This window comes from Erpetoichthys calabaricus, chromosome 2, assembly GCF_900747795.2.
Source record: "Erpetoichthys calabaricus chromosome 2, fErpCal1.3, whole genome shotgun sequence".
Classification (NCBI taxonomy): domain Eukaryota; kingdom Metazoa; phylum Chordata; class Cladistia; order Polypteriformes; family Polypteridae; genus Erpetoichthys; species Erpetoichthys calabaricus.
Window position 1 is genome coordinate 154,007,210 of NC_041395.2, and position 13,536 is coordinate 154,020,745.

At 46.0% G+C, this 13,536-nt stretch overlaps 1 protein-coding gene across 1 annotated transcript in view; it reads right to left on the minus strand.

The window, feature by feature from the left end:
• Positions 1-13,536, minus strand: part of gk5 (glycerol kinase 5) — a 143,868-nt gene that overhangs the window by 51,706 nt on the left and 78,626 nt on the right. Inside the window, exon 10 of the mRNA XM_051922915.1 lies at positions 5,198-5,324. Within this exon, the coding sequence (XP_051778875.1) occupies positions 5,198-5,324 (127 nt within the window). The remainder of the gene's footprint in view (positions 1-5,197; positions 5,325-13,536) is intronic.

The window sequence follows — 13,536 nt, forward strand, 5'->3', positions numbered from 1 at the left end:
GTTTCACAACTTTAAAAAGGGAAGATCTGAAGTCCAGTTAATGTTTCAGTTTGTACTGGAGTGATCACTAGTTTCCTATTTGTAAAATCTACAGTATCTGCTTGTGTAATACATAAATAAGGAAGTTCCACACAAGTTTTGAAACCATACATTTTTTTCCATACTAATACTTAAAGCTTTTTTATACTTCAAAACAGCCAAGGCTGTGTAAGACACTAATTAATAATGTCCAAACCAACATGAAGAATACATTGTTATGCTAAAATTACTGAAGAATTCTTTTGTTAAAATACATTTATATCAGAATTATGCTGAAACTTATTAAATTCTATTTAAACTGTTCTTCAATTATGCTAATCATTTCATATATTTATTAGTATGCTAGTCCTGCTTGTGAAGAGCATGAGCCTCATTACTGTAGATTATGCTCAAATGCATCACATTAGTGTAACAAAAATATACAACCTAACACAACTACTGTATTATATATATGGTGGTCAAGTTGCTCTGTTTCTCTCCAAACAGGTAACGGTTTCTCATGCTTTTCAGTCATGATTTAACAATTTCAATGAATAGTTTCATTATGCTCTTCTTTGTTTCCAATGATTTCCAAACATTATCTGCCTTCTCCCAGTATGTGGATTGTAACACATTGTAACTATTGACCTACTGTATGCAAACGTTAAAGACGCATACAGCGCCACCCCACTGCCTGCGCTTGGGAAAGCAGATCATAACCTGGTTCTGCTTCAGCCTCACTACAAACCAAGAGTGAGGAAGCTACCTACAACCACACGCTCATTCAGGAAGTGGTCCCCTGAGGCAGAGCAGTCTCTGAGAGGCTGCTTTGGAACTACGGACTGGGAAATCCTGCAGGGATCATATAGTGAGAACATTGAGAAGGTTGTTGACTGCACTACTGACTACATCAACTTCTGTATGTACATTGTAGTTCCAGTAAGAACAGTATGCTGCTATGCTAACAACAAGCCATGGATTACAAGTGACATCAAGGGCCTTTTGAACCAGAAGAAAAGGGCTTTTAAAGGTGGTGATCAGCATGAGCTCAAGCGTGTGCAGAAGGAACTCCGAGTCCAGCTCAGGGAGGCGAAGGAGCAGTACAGGAGATAGCTGGAGCAGAAGGTGCAGAATAACAGCATGAAGGAAGTGTGGGATGGGATGAAGATCATCACTGGCTGCAGCTCGAAGCGGGGTGCCACCACTGAGAGAGAGACGTGGGGAGAGCAAATCTGATGAACAACTTCTTTAACAGGTTTGGCCACCCTAACCCACTCTAACCTCAAAGTACTGCACCCTCCACCCATCCTTCTGCTGAAACCAACATAGGAGTGGAGGAGAACTGTACTGGTGCAGATATTTAAGAATAAGGGGGATATGCAGGACTGCAGTAACTACAGGGGAATAAAATTGATGAGCCACAACATGAAGTTATGGGAAAGAGTAGTAGAAGCTAGGTTAAGAAGTGAGGTGATGATTAGTGAGCAGCAGTATAGCTTCATGCCAATAAAGAGCACCACAGATGCAATGTTTGCTCTGAGGATGTTGATGGAGAAGTTTAGAGAAGGCCAAAAGGAGTTGCATTGTATTTTTGTGGACCTGGAGAAACCATATGACAGGGTTCCTCGAGAGGAGCTGTGGTATTGTTTGAGGAAGTCGGGAGCGGCAGAGAAGTACATAAGAGTTGTACAGGATATGTACAAGGGAAGTGTGACAGTGGTGAGGTCTGCGGTAGGAGTGACGGATGCATTCAAGTTGGAGGTGGGATTACATCAGGGATTGGCTCTGAGCCCTTTCTTATTTGCAATGGTGATGGACAGGTTGACAGACGAGATTAGACAGGAGTCCCCGTGGACTATGATGTTTGATGACATTGTGATCTGTATCGATAGTAGGGAAAAGGTTGAGGATACCCTGGACAGGTGGAGATATGCTCTAGAGAGGAGCGGAATGAAGGTCAGTAGGAACAAGACAGAATACATGTGTGTAAATGAGAGGGAGGTCAGTGGAATGGTGAGGATGCAGGGAGTACAGTTGGCGAAGGTGGAGGAGTTTAAATACTTGGGATCAACAGTACAGAGTAATGGGGATTGTGGAAGAGAGGTGAAAAAGAGTGCAGGTAGGGTGGAATGGGTGGAGAAGAGTGTCAGGAGTAATTTGTGACAGACAGGTATCAGCAAGAGTGAAAGGGAAGGTCTACAGGACAGTAGTGAGACCAGCTATATTATATGGGTTGGAGATGGTGACCCTGACCAGAAAGCAGGAGACAGAGCTGGAGGTGGCAGAGTTAAAGATGCTAAGATTTGCACTGGGTGTGATGAGAATGGACAGGATTAGAAATTAGTACATTAGAGGGTCAGCTCAAGTTGGACAGTTGGGAGACAAAGTCAGAGAGGCGAGATTGCGTTGGTTTGGACATGTGCAGAGGAGAGATGCTGGGTATATTGGGAGAAGGATGCTAAGGATAGAGCTACCAGGGAAGAGGAAAAGAGGAAGGCCTAAGCGAAGGTTTATGGATGTGGTGAGAGACGACATGCAGGTGATGGGTGTAACAGAACAAGATGCAGAGGACAGAAAAATATGGAAGAAAATAATCCGCTGTGGCAACCCCTAACGGGAGCAGCCGAAAGAAGAAGACGACTGTAATAACCTGTGATTCTCTGAGTCAGGCCTGATGTATCCATGTAAGTAAACGTTTTCAAGCAACCATTTATATACAAAAAAAAAACCAAAAAAAAAAACAATTAATTTTCTGTGTCATTTACGTTTAAACTTTGCTCTCTTTATTGTCATTTATCATTTCAAATTAAGTTTAAATTAAAACAGGTGCTTTATTACATTTTTCACTGGGTGCTTATTAACAAGAACTATATTGTATTGTGTTTATTTTACTGCCTTGTTTTAAACAGATGCTTTTATAAATAAACTAGACATTAAGCCCATTACAATAACGGGCGCTAGAACAGTAGTGCATTCTGTCTGAGAATTTTCTTTACGCTCATTTTCCTGTTCCTCTATAGATCTATTTGCTCTTCTGAGTCTTTCTCTTTTAGCGTTTTTCTGACGTTCATTTTCTTTTTCTTCTTTTTTGGGTGGCATGTTGTTAGTAGATAGTCACAGTATTATAGGCTTGTACATCCGTAATATTTTCTGTTACAGTAATACTGGCTTGTATGTGGCTGTAATATGCGTCACTGTATTGTGTGCCTTTAATTTTCTCTCGTAGTAATACTAGTTTGTATTTCCGTAAAATGCCTGTAATTTTCTCTGACAGTAATGTCCGTAATATGCGTTTAATTTTCTGTCACAACAGTGGGCAATCAGCAGATTCTCCCCAGCAACTGATGTAATGTGTGGTGTGTAGTTGATAATTGTGCTTGTGGCGTCTCTCCAGCAAGTACTGTGCAGTTCCCCAGCAAGTATTTTAATGTGTTGTAATATCATGAAAATTCGTATATTTAGGAAAACCCCTTCAACGACTGACACTTTACCGGGCCAGGCTTCTTAATCGCAAATCTGACATCCTCAGAGTGAACACTTGCACAACCACAAACACTAATCCCACCTCTTTGGGGAATCTGGTCTCCGTGTCTCAGTACCCGATTGGATTTTTCGTTCCCTTTGTTTTAAGTCTTACCTCATTTCCAGAAATCCGATTGGATTGGCCACGCGATATTTTATAGGTCCCGCCCTCTCTGTCTTGTTGATGCGTCAGGTGGCCTTTGAAGCATCTACTTTGAAGCATCGCACCGTGCCCCGCGCATGCGCACTTCACCAGAAGTCACACACACACGGACACTGGACGCACACAGGGGTTTTATTAAAAAGGATATGTCTAGACTTTGACGTGACTTGATAACTACTTCAAAACGACTAAAACATTTCAAAAGAGAAAACAAAAAAAACCCCTGAAATTTCTTATGCATTCCATATAAAACAACAGGAGTTTTCCAACAATTTTCAATCACAACCTTCATTTACATAATCTTAAAGTCACAGTGAGTCCTGGGCAGCTGGAGCAAACACTCAGGATAACCTTAATCATGTAGTGTGTCACCCTTCAGCAGCACAAACAGATTTGATTTTCTCACAGTAAGTTGCTGACTGTAGGGGGTGGGTCTTGTGTGTGAGAGTTGATGGCCAATGAACACTCAACTAGGAGTGAATATTACCCACAAACAGTCAAGAACAAGAGGGACAGTGTAGGAAAGCAAGTGCTTTAGACTGTGCCAGTGGAGGAGAGACTCTTTGAACCTTGTTCATTAAAAAAACAGAAAAAAAGATGTGCTGTTAAACATGGTAAGTACTTGTTCAGTCAAAAGGCTAGCTATGAAAATTAGATCTTGCAATATCTTTTCTCCATATTAGGAGACTTGAAACCGTGATGGAAATCTATGCATGAATCAAGTAATCAATCACCTCCCAAAACTCCTACCTATGATATCCTAAGATACAACGAGATTTCGCAGCTGAAGTCTGTAAAGATGACATGCGCTCCAGCTTCAGATCACGTCAGGTTGCTTAGCATTACATGTAAGTAGCTGCAATATAGCCAAAAAGCCCTATCACAGTATAATTAAAAATTCAGAGTATCAGTAGCGAGCTAGTGGAATGCATTTAAATACATATACTTCTAAGACTTATTTTTAAACAAATGTACTACTAATAAACTGTGTTCAATGACATGCCTATTAAAACTCTGCTAACTCAAATAGACTTGACAACAGGTATTTAACTTTAACAGACCAATAAAGTCACTAACTCACTTGTGAGGCCACCACTGCTGAACACAGCGCAAGATGTTGCTCCTACCTTGCTGTTTGCGTCAGTAAGCTAATCAGGTTGAAACACACATCACTCTGAATAACATACTTAAAGGGGTCAGTTCACTTGCAGCACTCAATTCACATACAAGTCCACACACAAAAATATTACCTTTAAGACACGAACACACCAGCAGAAAATCACATTTCTCATTTCCATTTGCTTGTAGATTTTGTGTTTTACTGTCTTCCACTAATTTTTAACATACAGTATGGATGCAATATAAGTTTTACTGGTAAGAACCACCTAATCTGGTATATTGCCCACTCCTAGCTTGATGCTCCTAGCTTAAGCACTGCTAGTGAATGCTATACCTAATAAGAGTAAGAGTATTAATACAACAAAAATACTTTACCTGCAATTGATGTGTGCGGTTTGCTGCCAGTATTGATATCCATGAATGTACCAGTACCCATTGTAATTTTAATGTCTCCTACATTAAAGCAGCACTCGCCAAACATAGCTGCCTGTTGGTCAGCAACCTAAAATAATTTGAAATATTCATTGATGTTAATTTTACCATCGCTTATATGAATGCAGCATTAACCAAATACAGAGGTCTATTTGTCAGCAATCTAAAGAATAATCTGATTTACTGATATTAAAACATTTAAGCCTAATATTGGACATTTTTCATTCAGCTCTTCAGTGAAATCAACACAAGAATAATTACCTATAAATGTCTCCCATATTGTTCAGTAGATACCTCTTTTATGATTTAGTGTTAACTTCTGTTTATGTTAATATTCCTCCAGCTTATATTTAATAAGGTTTCCAATTTAGTTAGCCTACCCATAACATACGTGCAGCTACTGTATGCAAAGTATCAGTATATTTTTCATTAACCACAAACATGACAAATAACAATTCTAAAATAAACAGGAATAAACAGAATTAACTGGCATACAATTTTGCTTCTTAAAGGGAAAAAAAATAATCAGGAAGATACTGGTAAGAAAAAAAAATCACTGATTATCAAAAAAAAAGTATGGAAAAGCTTAAACCCACACTAAATCGTTTATGATATGTTATAATAATTAAAGTAGGATAACTGTGTGTAGCCTAATGTTATCATGAGAATAACATTAGTGATGCACTTACTATCTGCAAGGAAACTGCGGGTCACTTAAAACCACTCAAATTTACCTTATTCACAGCTAGATAAATAGGTAGAACTGAATATGCAGCCTGGATGTCTGCAGAAAGATTTGCAAACAAGAAGCAAATGCTCACATTATACAAAGAAGGTCCTCCTAGTACAGAAAAGAGCCTAGTCTGAATATTTAGTTGAATATGAACTTCCAGCCACTCCGAATGCAAACCAATTTAAAACTACCAGGAAAACCTTTGCCACAGTTCCTGTCAGCCGCCTCAACAAGAGAGGCATGGAACATGGCCCATTCGGACTCAATGTCCTCCACCTCCCTCGAGATGTGGTCAAAGTTCTGCTGGAGGTGGAAGTTGAAGCTACTTCTAACAGGGGACTCTGCCAGACATTCCCAGCAGACCCTCACAATACGTTTGGGTCTACCAGGCCTGTCCGGCATCCTTCCCCACCATCGAAGCCAACTCACCACCAGGTGGTGATCAATCGACAGCTCCGCCCCTCTCTTCGCCCGACTGTCCAAGACATGTGGCCGCAAGTCCGATGACACGACCACGAAGTCGATCATCGAACTGAGCCCAAGGATGTCCTGCCAGTGTCAAGCTGAAGAACGAGTACTACAGGACCTTTTGTCCTATGGACTCCGGAGGCAGCTAATAGGTACCGGCAGGCAAAGCAGAATGCGGCTTAGGCGGTTGCTGAGGCAAAAACTTGGGCATGGGAGGAATTTGGGGAGGCCACGGAGAACAACTTCCATACAGCTTCGAGGAGATTCTGGTCCACCATCTGGTGTCTCAGGAGGGGAAAGTGGTGTAGTGTCAACACGGTGTATGCTGCGCTGCTGATCTCGACTCGGGACATTGTGGGTCAGTGGGGGGAGTACTTCAAAGACCTCCTCAATCCCACTAACATGCCTTCCAATGAGGAAGCAGAGCCTGGGGACTCGGAGGTGGGCTCTCCCATCTCTGGGATTGAGGTCACCAAGGTGGTCAAAAAACTCCTTGGTGGCAGGGCCCCAGGGGTGGATGGGTTCCTCAAGGCTCTAGATGTTGTAGGACTTACTTGGTTGACACGCCTCCCAAATATCGCATGAACAGCGGGGACAGTGCCTCTGGATTGGCAGACCGGGGTGGTGGTCCCCCTCTTTAAGAAAGGGGGCCGAAGGGTGTGTTCCAACTACAAAAGGATCACACTCCTCAGCCACCCTGGAAAAGTCTATTTGGGGGTCTTGGAGAGGAGGGTTTGTCAGATAGTCGAACCTCGGATTCAGGAGTAACAGTGTGGTTTTCGTCCTAGTCGTGGAACAATGGACCAGCTCTACAACCTTGGCAGGGTCCTGGAGGGTGCATGGGAGATTGCCCAACCAGTCTACAAGTGTTTTGTGGACTTGGAAAAGGCATTCGACCATTTCCCTCGGGGAATCCTGTGGGGGTGCTCCAGGTGTATGGGGTACTGGACCCCCTGATAAGGGCTGTTCGGTCCCTGTACAACCAGTGTCAAAGCTTGGTCTGCATTGCTGGCAGTAAGTCAAACCCATTTCTGGTGAGAGTTGGACTCCGCCAGGGCTGCCCTTTGTCACTGATTCTGTTCATAACATTTATGGACAGAATTTCTAGGCGCAGCCAGGGCGTTGAGGGGGTCTGGTTTGGTGGGTCTCAGGATTGGGTCACTGCATTTTGCAGATGATGTTGTCCTGTTTGCTTCATCAGGCCGTGATCTTCAGCTCTCACTGGATCAGTTCGCAGCCAAGTGTGAAGCGGCTGAGATGGGAATCAGCACCTCCAAATCCGAGACCATAGTCCTCAGCCGGAAAAGGGTGGAGTGCTCTCTCAGGGTTGGGAGCGAGATCCTGCCCCAAGTGGAGGAGTTCGAGTATCTCGGGGTCTTGTTCACGAGTGAGGGAAGAATGGAGCGAGAGATCGACAGGCGGATCGGTGTGGCGTCCGCAGTGATGCAGGCTCTGCATCGGTCTGTCGTGGTGAAAAAGGAGCTGAGCCGTAAGGCAAAGCTCTCAATTTACCAGTCGATCTATGTTCCTACCCTCACCTATGGTCATGAGCTGTAGGTAGTGACCGAAAGAACGAGATTGCGAATACAAGCGGCTGAAATGAGTTTCCTCCGCAGGGTATCTGGGCTTTCCCTTAAAGACAGGGTGAGAAGCTAGTCATCCGGGAGAGGCTCAGAGTAGAGCAGCTGCTCCTCCACATGGGGAGGAGTCAGATGAGGTGGCTTGGTCATCTGATAAGGATGCCCCCTAGACGCCTCCCTGGTGAGGTGTTCCGGGCACATCTAACTGGGAGAAGGCCCCAGGGAAGACCCAGGACACGCTTGGAGGGACTATGTCTCTTGGCTGGCCTGGGAACACCTCGGGATTCCCCCAGAAGAGCTAAAAGAAGTGCCCAGGGAGAGGGAAGTCTGGGCATCTCTGCTCAAGCTGCTGCCCCGCGACCTGATCTCGGATAAGCGGAAGAGGATGGATGGATGGATGCATGGATGGAGGAAAACCTTTGCATTTTTATAGTCCCAATTGAAGGGATGATAAGGAAGGTGAACTCTTCAACTGCATTTTCAGCTTCTGTTTACTTAAATGAGAACACACTAAAGCACACAAACCATGGGAATAACAAGGCGGACAAGGGAGTTATGACAATGAAGTGCACCCTCCTTAGTGCTGTATACAAACAGTTCAGTGACATGGAGACTGAGCCATTGTACTAGGTTGCAACCATTCTACTTCTAAGATATAAAGACAGTTATGTATGATTACAACTGTCTTTGTGTGTGTGTGTACAGTAATCCCTCGCTACTTCGCGGTTCACTTTTCGCGGATTCACGACTTCGCGGGTTTTTAAATATACAGTGGAACCTCGGTTCACAAATGCACACTCGGTATACGAATAGCCGTGCTGCTGAGAGAGAGAGAGAGAGAGAGCGCCAGAGTGCGCGTGCAGCTGAGAGGAAAGGGGGGAGGGGGGGTCTGACGTGCTGCTGAGAGAGAGAGAGAGAGAGAGAGAGCGCCAGAGTGCGCGTGCAGCTGAGAGCGAGCGAGCCTGCGAGCCTGTTTCTTTTCAATAAAGTCAGGCGTTAGGCAAGTGTCATCATTTTTACTGCGCAGCATATTCATCACCATCATCACGTCATATATAGCTACGTGTACTTCGCTATACAGTAAGTGTAAGCTTATCTACCGATTTCATATTGCTTAGCAGTTGTCCCTGTTATTAATAGAGTAAAGGGTGGGTTGTAAACAATACAGGGAGGGTTTAAAAACGTCCAAATACACGTTAAATAAATAAATATGGTGTCCCTACTTCGCGGAAATTCAGTTATCGCGGTCGGCCTTGGAACCTATCTCCCGCGATAAGTGAGGGATTACTGTATACTATAATTGGGCTGTCACATTAGCCAAACATTAATGTCCTAATATTTATATATAAAAAAATAAGTATATATTTGATCACAAGTTAAAAACTGTAGTTGCTACATGTTGTCACACACGTGCGCATGGGAGGCAGCTAAAGGGCTTGAGTGACGGCAGTTCTGAGATATGCTGGGAGGTGGCAGAGTGCACTGACTCTTTTTCTTTCTTGCCTGCAGACCATTCCCGGGAGATTCCACCTGGCTCTCGTGACATCATTTCCGGGACCGAGCCAATGGAAGGAGTCCTTACTGGCTCCGGCCCCTCTGACGTCACGTCCGGGCCCGAACCAATGGAGAACAAACACGTCCCTGATCCTTATGACCTCACTTCCTGTCTCCCCCTTTAAAACCCTGCCCTTTGTCCTAATTCCTCAGTCTTGTTTTGGACTCAGTTGTATGCACACCAGTGCTGTTTCTTCGCATAAAACGACTTTTGCAGCCAGGTTTAAAGATTATACGGGTGGCTGCCCTAAACCTTTATACGAGTATGTCTCGTCTTTGTGACACTGGCGTAGTTGGCAGGATGAAGAAGTCCTGGAAGAGAAGGGGACAGGACCTGCAACACATCCAGGTGGGAGCGTACCGGGACCGAGTTTCCAGGCGGGGAGGGTGTCCCGTGGTTCGATGTGACCCGGTGCAGGCTCTGCCTCCGGCAGGCTCCATTAGGCAACCTAGGCAGGCCGGGGAGTGTGCGGGAGGGGCTCACAGAATTGGGCTGCTTCAGAAGCGGGAGGCAAAGACGGCTGTTTGTGTTCTCTCGGGAGAGAGTGCCCGCCTCCCTGTAAAGCCAGAGCCCTGATTTCCACCTAGGGGTGCCCCAGACTGGCAGGTGAATAGAGTGAAAGCCTGGAGGTTCGACCCAGAGAGGCCGACCCCGCAACAAGCCTTGAGCTTATGGACAAAGGTAGGGCTGTGGCTACGGCCACACGAAAACACGTCCTACCAAATAATTGAACAGGTGGCTTGCTATCTGTTTCTAGACGCACTACCCCAGCGCTTCACCCAGCTGGTTTGGGGTAGAGAATTCATAAATATGGCAGGGCTCATAGAGCTCGTGGAACAACAAAGGAGGGCCTCCCGACCTGGGAGAGCTGAGCCGTCCCTGGGTCAACCTCAACTGGAGTACATCCCAAACCCTAGCCTCCCTCTGTACAACCCAGAGCTTGCACCGACGTCCCCAGGGCCCCCAGAGGAGGAATGCAGGTGGAGGGGGAGGAGGGGTTGGTGTGCTCTGACAAACCCGTTGGCGGTCCCGCATACAGGCGTGGTGGTCGTTAACGGGTATAAAACATCTGTATTACTAGATACCGGCAGCAACATGTCCATTGTTGCCCGCTGATTTGTGCTGCTGCAACAGTGGTTAAAGTTTAAGACTGGTATAACCTGTGTCCAAGGAGACACCCGCTGGTACAGGACCGCCGTTTGTATCATCAGTTACGGAGGTTCAGTTCGGAAGTTAACCGTGGCCATCCATCCTGAGCCTCCACACCTGGTGATACTAGGGCGGGACTGGTCTACAATAAAAAGCGGTGAATCACATACCACTCCTGGGGATAACTTGGGCCTAGTTATAGACGGGGATGAGCCATCTCAAGTTGCCTCCATGCTGTTTTTTGGAAAGATACGGCCCCTCCTTAAAAGTCACATGGAAGAGGCCCATTATTATAACCGTGGCACGTCTCTCCAGGAGTTCTGCCCGGGAGATCGGGTCATGGTCCTAGTGCCTACCTCCCACTCGAACTTGCTTGCCCATTGGCAAGGCCCATACGAAGTTAAGGAGAGGAAGGGACTGGTCGACTATTTGGTGAGTCAACCGAATCGTTGGCCGAAAGAACGGGTTTATCATGTGAATTTGCTGAAACCGTGGAAGGACAGGGATCCCGATCCCTCCTCCGGCCAGCCCCGCTCACTCTTCGCTCACACCCACAGCCTTAACTTCGGTGCGGACTTAAGTCCCCGACAACGGCAGGAGCTGGAAACAGTTATCCGGGCCGTTCAGGAGGTAGTCAGTGAGAACCCCGGACGGACCTCTCTGGTTGAGCATAACATTGTGACAGAGCCAGGGGTTATTGTCCGAGAACGCCCGTATCGCCTTCCCGAGGCAAAAAGGGCTGAAGTGGAGCTTGAGATCAAGCGCATGCTGGAACTAGGAGTGATTGAGGAAAGTTATAGTCCCTGGTCCAGTCCCATTGTGCTGGTCGGTAAGCCTGATGGGAGTTGGAGGTTTTGCAATGACTTCCGTCGGCTTAATCAAGTCTCCCAATTTGATGCCTATCCAATGCCACAAGTGGACGACCTCCTCGAGAGGCTTGGACAGGCTCGATATTTGACCACACTTGACATGACAAAAGGGTACTGGCAGGACTCTGCAAAGGAAAAAACGGCGTTTAGTACCGCTAGCGGACACTGGCAGTATCGTGTCCTTCCATTTGGGTTACACGGGGCCCCTGCAACCTTCCAGCGTCTGGTGGACAAAGTGCTCCCGCCTCATAACTCATACAGTGCTGCCTACCTGGATGATGTGGTCATCTATTCCAGCACATGGAAGGAACACCTACAGCATGTCCAAGCGGTATTGCGAACACTTGGTGAGGCCGGTCTCAGGATTAATCCCAAGAAATGTTTCTTCGGATTAACCGAGGCCAAGTATTTAGGCTACCTGGTGGGTTGGGGTACCGTAAGGCCACAGTGCTCCAAGGTAGACACCATTTTGAAATGGCCCCGTTCGCGAACCAAGTGGCAGGTCCAAGCCTTTCTCGGGCTAGCAGGGTACTACCGCCGGTCTGTGCCCCGGTTCTCAGAGAGAGTGGCGCCCTTGACTGATTTAACAAGGAAGAGGGCCCCGAACATTGTGGTATGGACTGAAAAGACAGGCGCTGCATTTAGTGACTTAAAGCAGGCCCTTATGTCTGCACTTGTTTTGATGGCACCTAACTTTTCTTTGCCTTTCATCCTCCAGACGGACGCTTCGGACACAGGCTTGGGAGCAGTGCTGAGCCAAAGCGCTGATGGTGTGGAGCACCCCATCATGTACCTGAGCCAGAAACTGTTAGACCGGGAGACCAGGTATGCAGCGGTGGAAAGGGAGGCTTTGGCGTTTAAGTGGGCGATTACTCAGCTTAGGTACTACCTGTTGGGCCGGGAATTCACCCTTGTCACGGACCATGCACCCCTACAGTGGATGGCCCTGCACAAGGAGTCGAATCCATGGGTCACCAGGTGGTCTCTTGACCTACAGCCATATAAGTTTTTGCTCGTGTATCACCGAGGCTCTCTCCATGCCAATGCTGATGCTCTTTCCCGAGTTCACGACCTCTCGGTTAGGGTCGCCTGACCCGATGGGTCTGGGCTGAGGGGGGGGCCTTGTCACACACGTGCACATGGGAGGCAGTTCTGAGATATGCCGGGAGGTGGCAGAGTGCACTGACTCTTTCTTTCTTGCCTGCAGACCATTCTCGGGAGATTCCACCTGGCTTTTGTGACATCATTTCCGGGACCAAGCCAATGGAAGGAGTCCTTACTGGCTCCGGCCCCTCTGACGTCACATCCAGGCCCGAACCAATGGAGAACGAACACGTCCCTGATCCTTATGACCTCACTTCCTGTCTCCCCCTTTAAAACCCTGCCCTTTGTCCTAATTCCTCAGTCTTGTTTTGGAGTCAGTTGTATGCACACCAGTGCTGTTTTTTTTGCATAAAACGACTTTTGCATCCAGGATTCCAGATTATACGGGTGGCTGCCCCAAACTTTTATTTGAGTATGTCTCGTCTTTGTGACAATGTACATTTATACTTTTTGTGCCTTTTTTATATTACTAATTTATTTTACTTTTTCCTTGTGGATCGTGTTTAAAGCATTAAGTGGTTATGATTTCTGCACCATCATTTTAAAGTTGCACAAGAAAACAAATGTGACACAAAAATACAGCCATTCAGAAGACATTCTTTTTGTGCACAAAGTGGCATAGTCAAAGAGAAAGTGGATCCGTGAACACTTCACACTACCTGAACTGCACATAGAAACCCATATGAAATATCCCCCCAGCTGTGCTTTTTTAAAACTCCTTGATACAGTGACTGCCCTTCTTTTCTTTAAATATTTGGAGACACTGAGGAAATATGTACTTTCCAATACTGCTGCCTTAAAAATCTTTTTGCGCACATCACTTC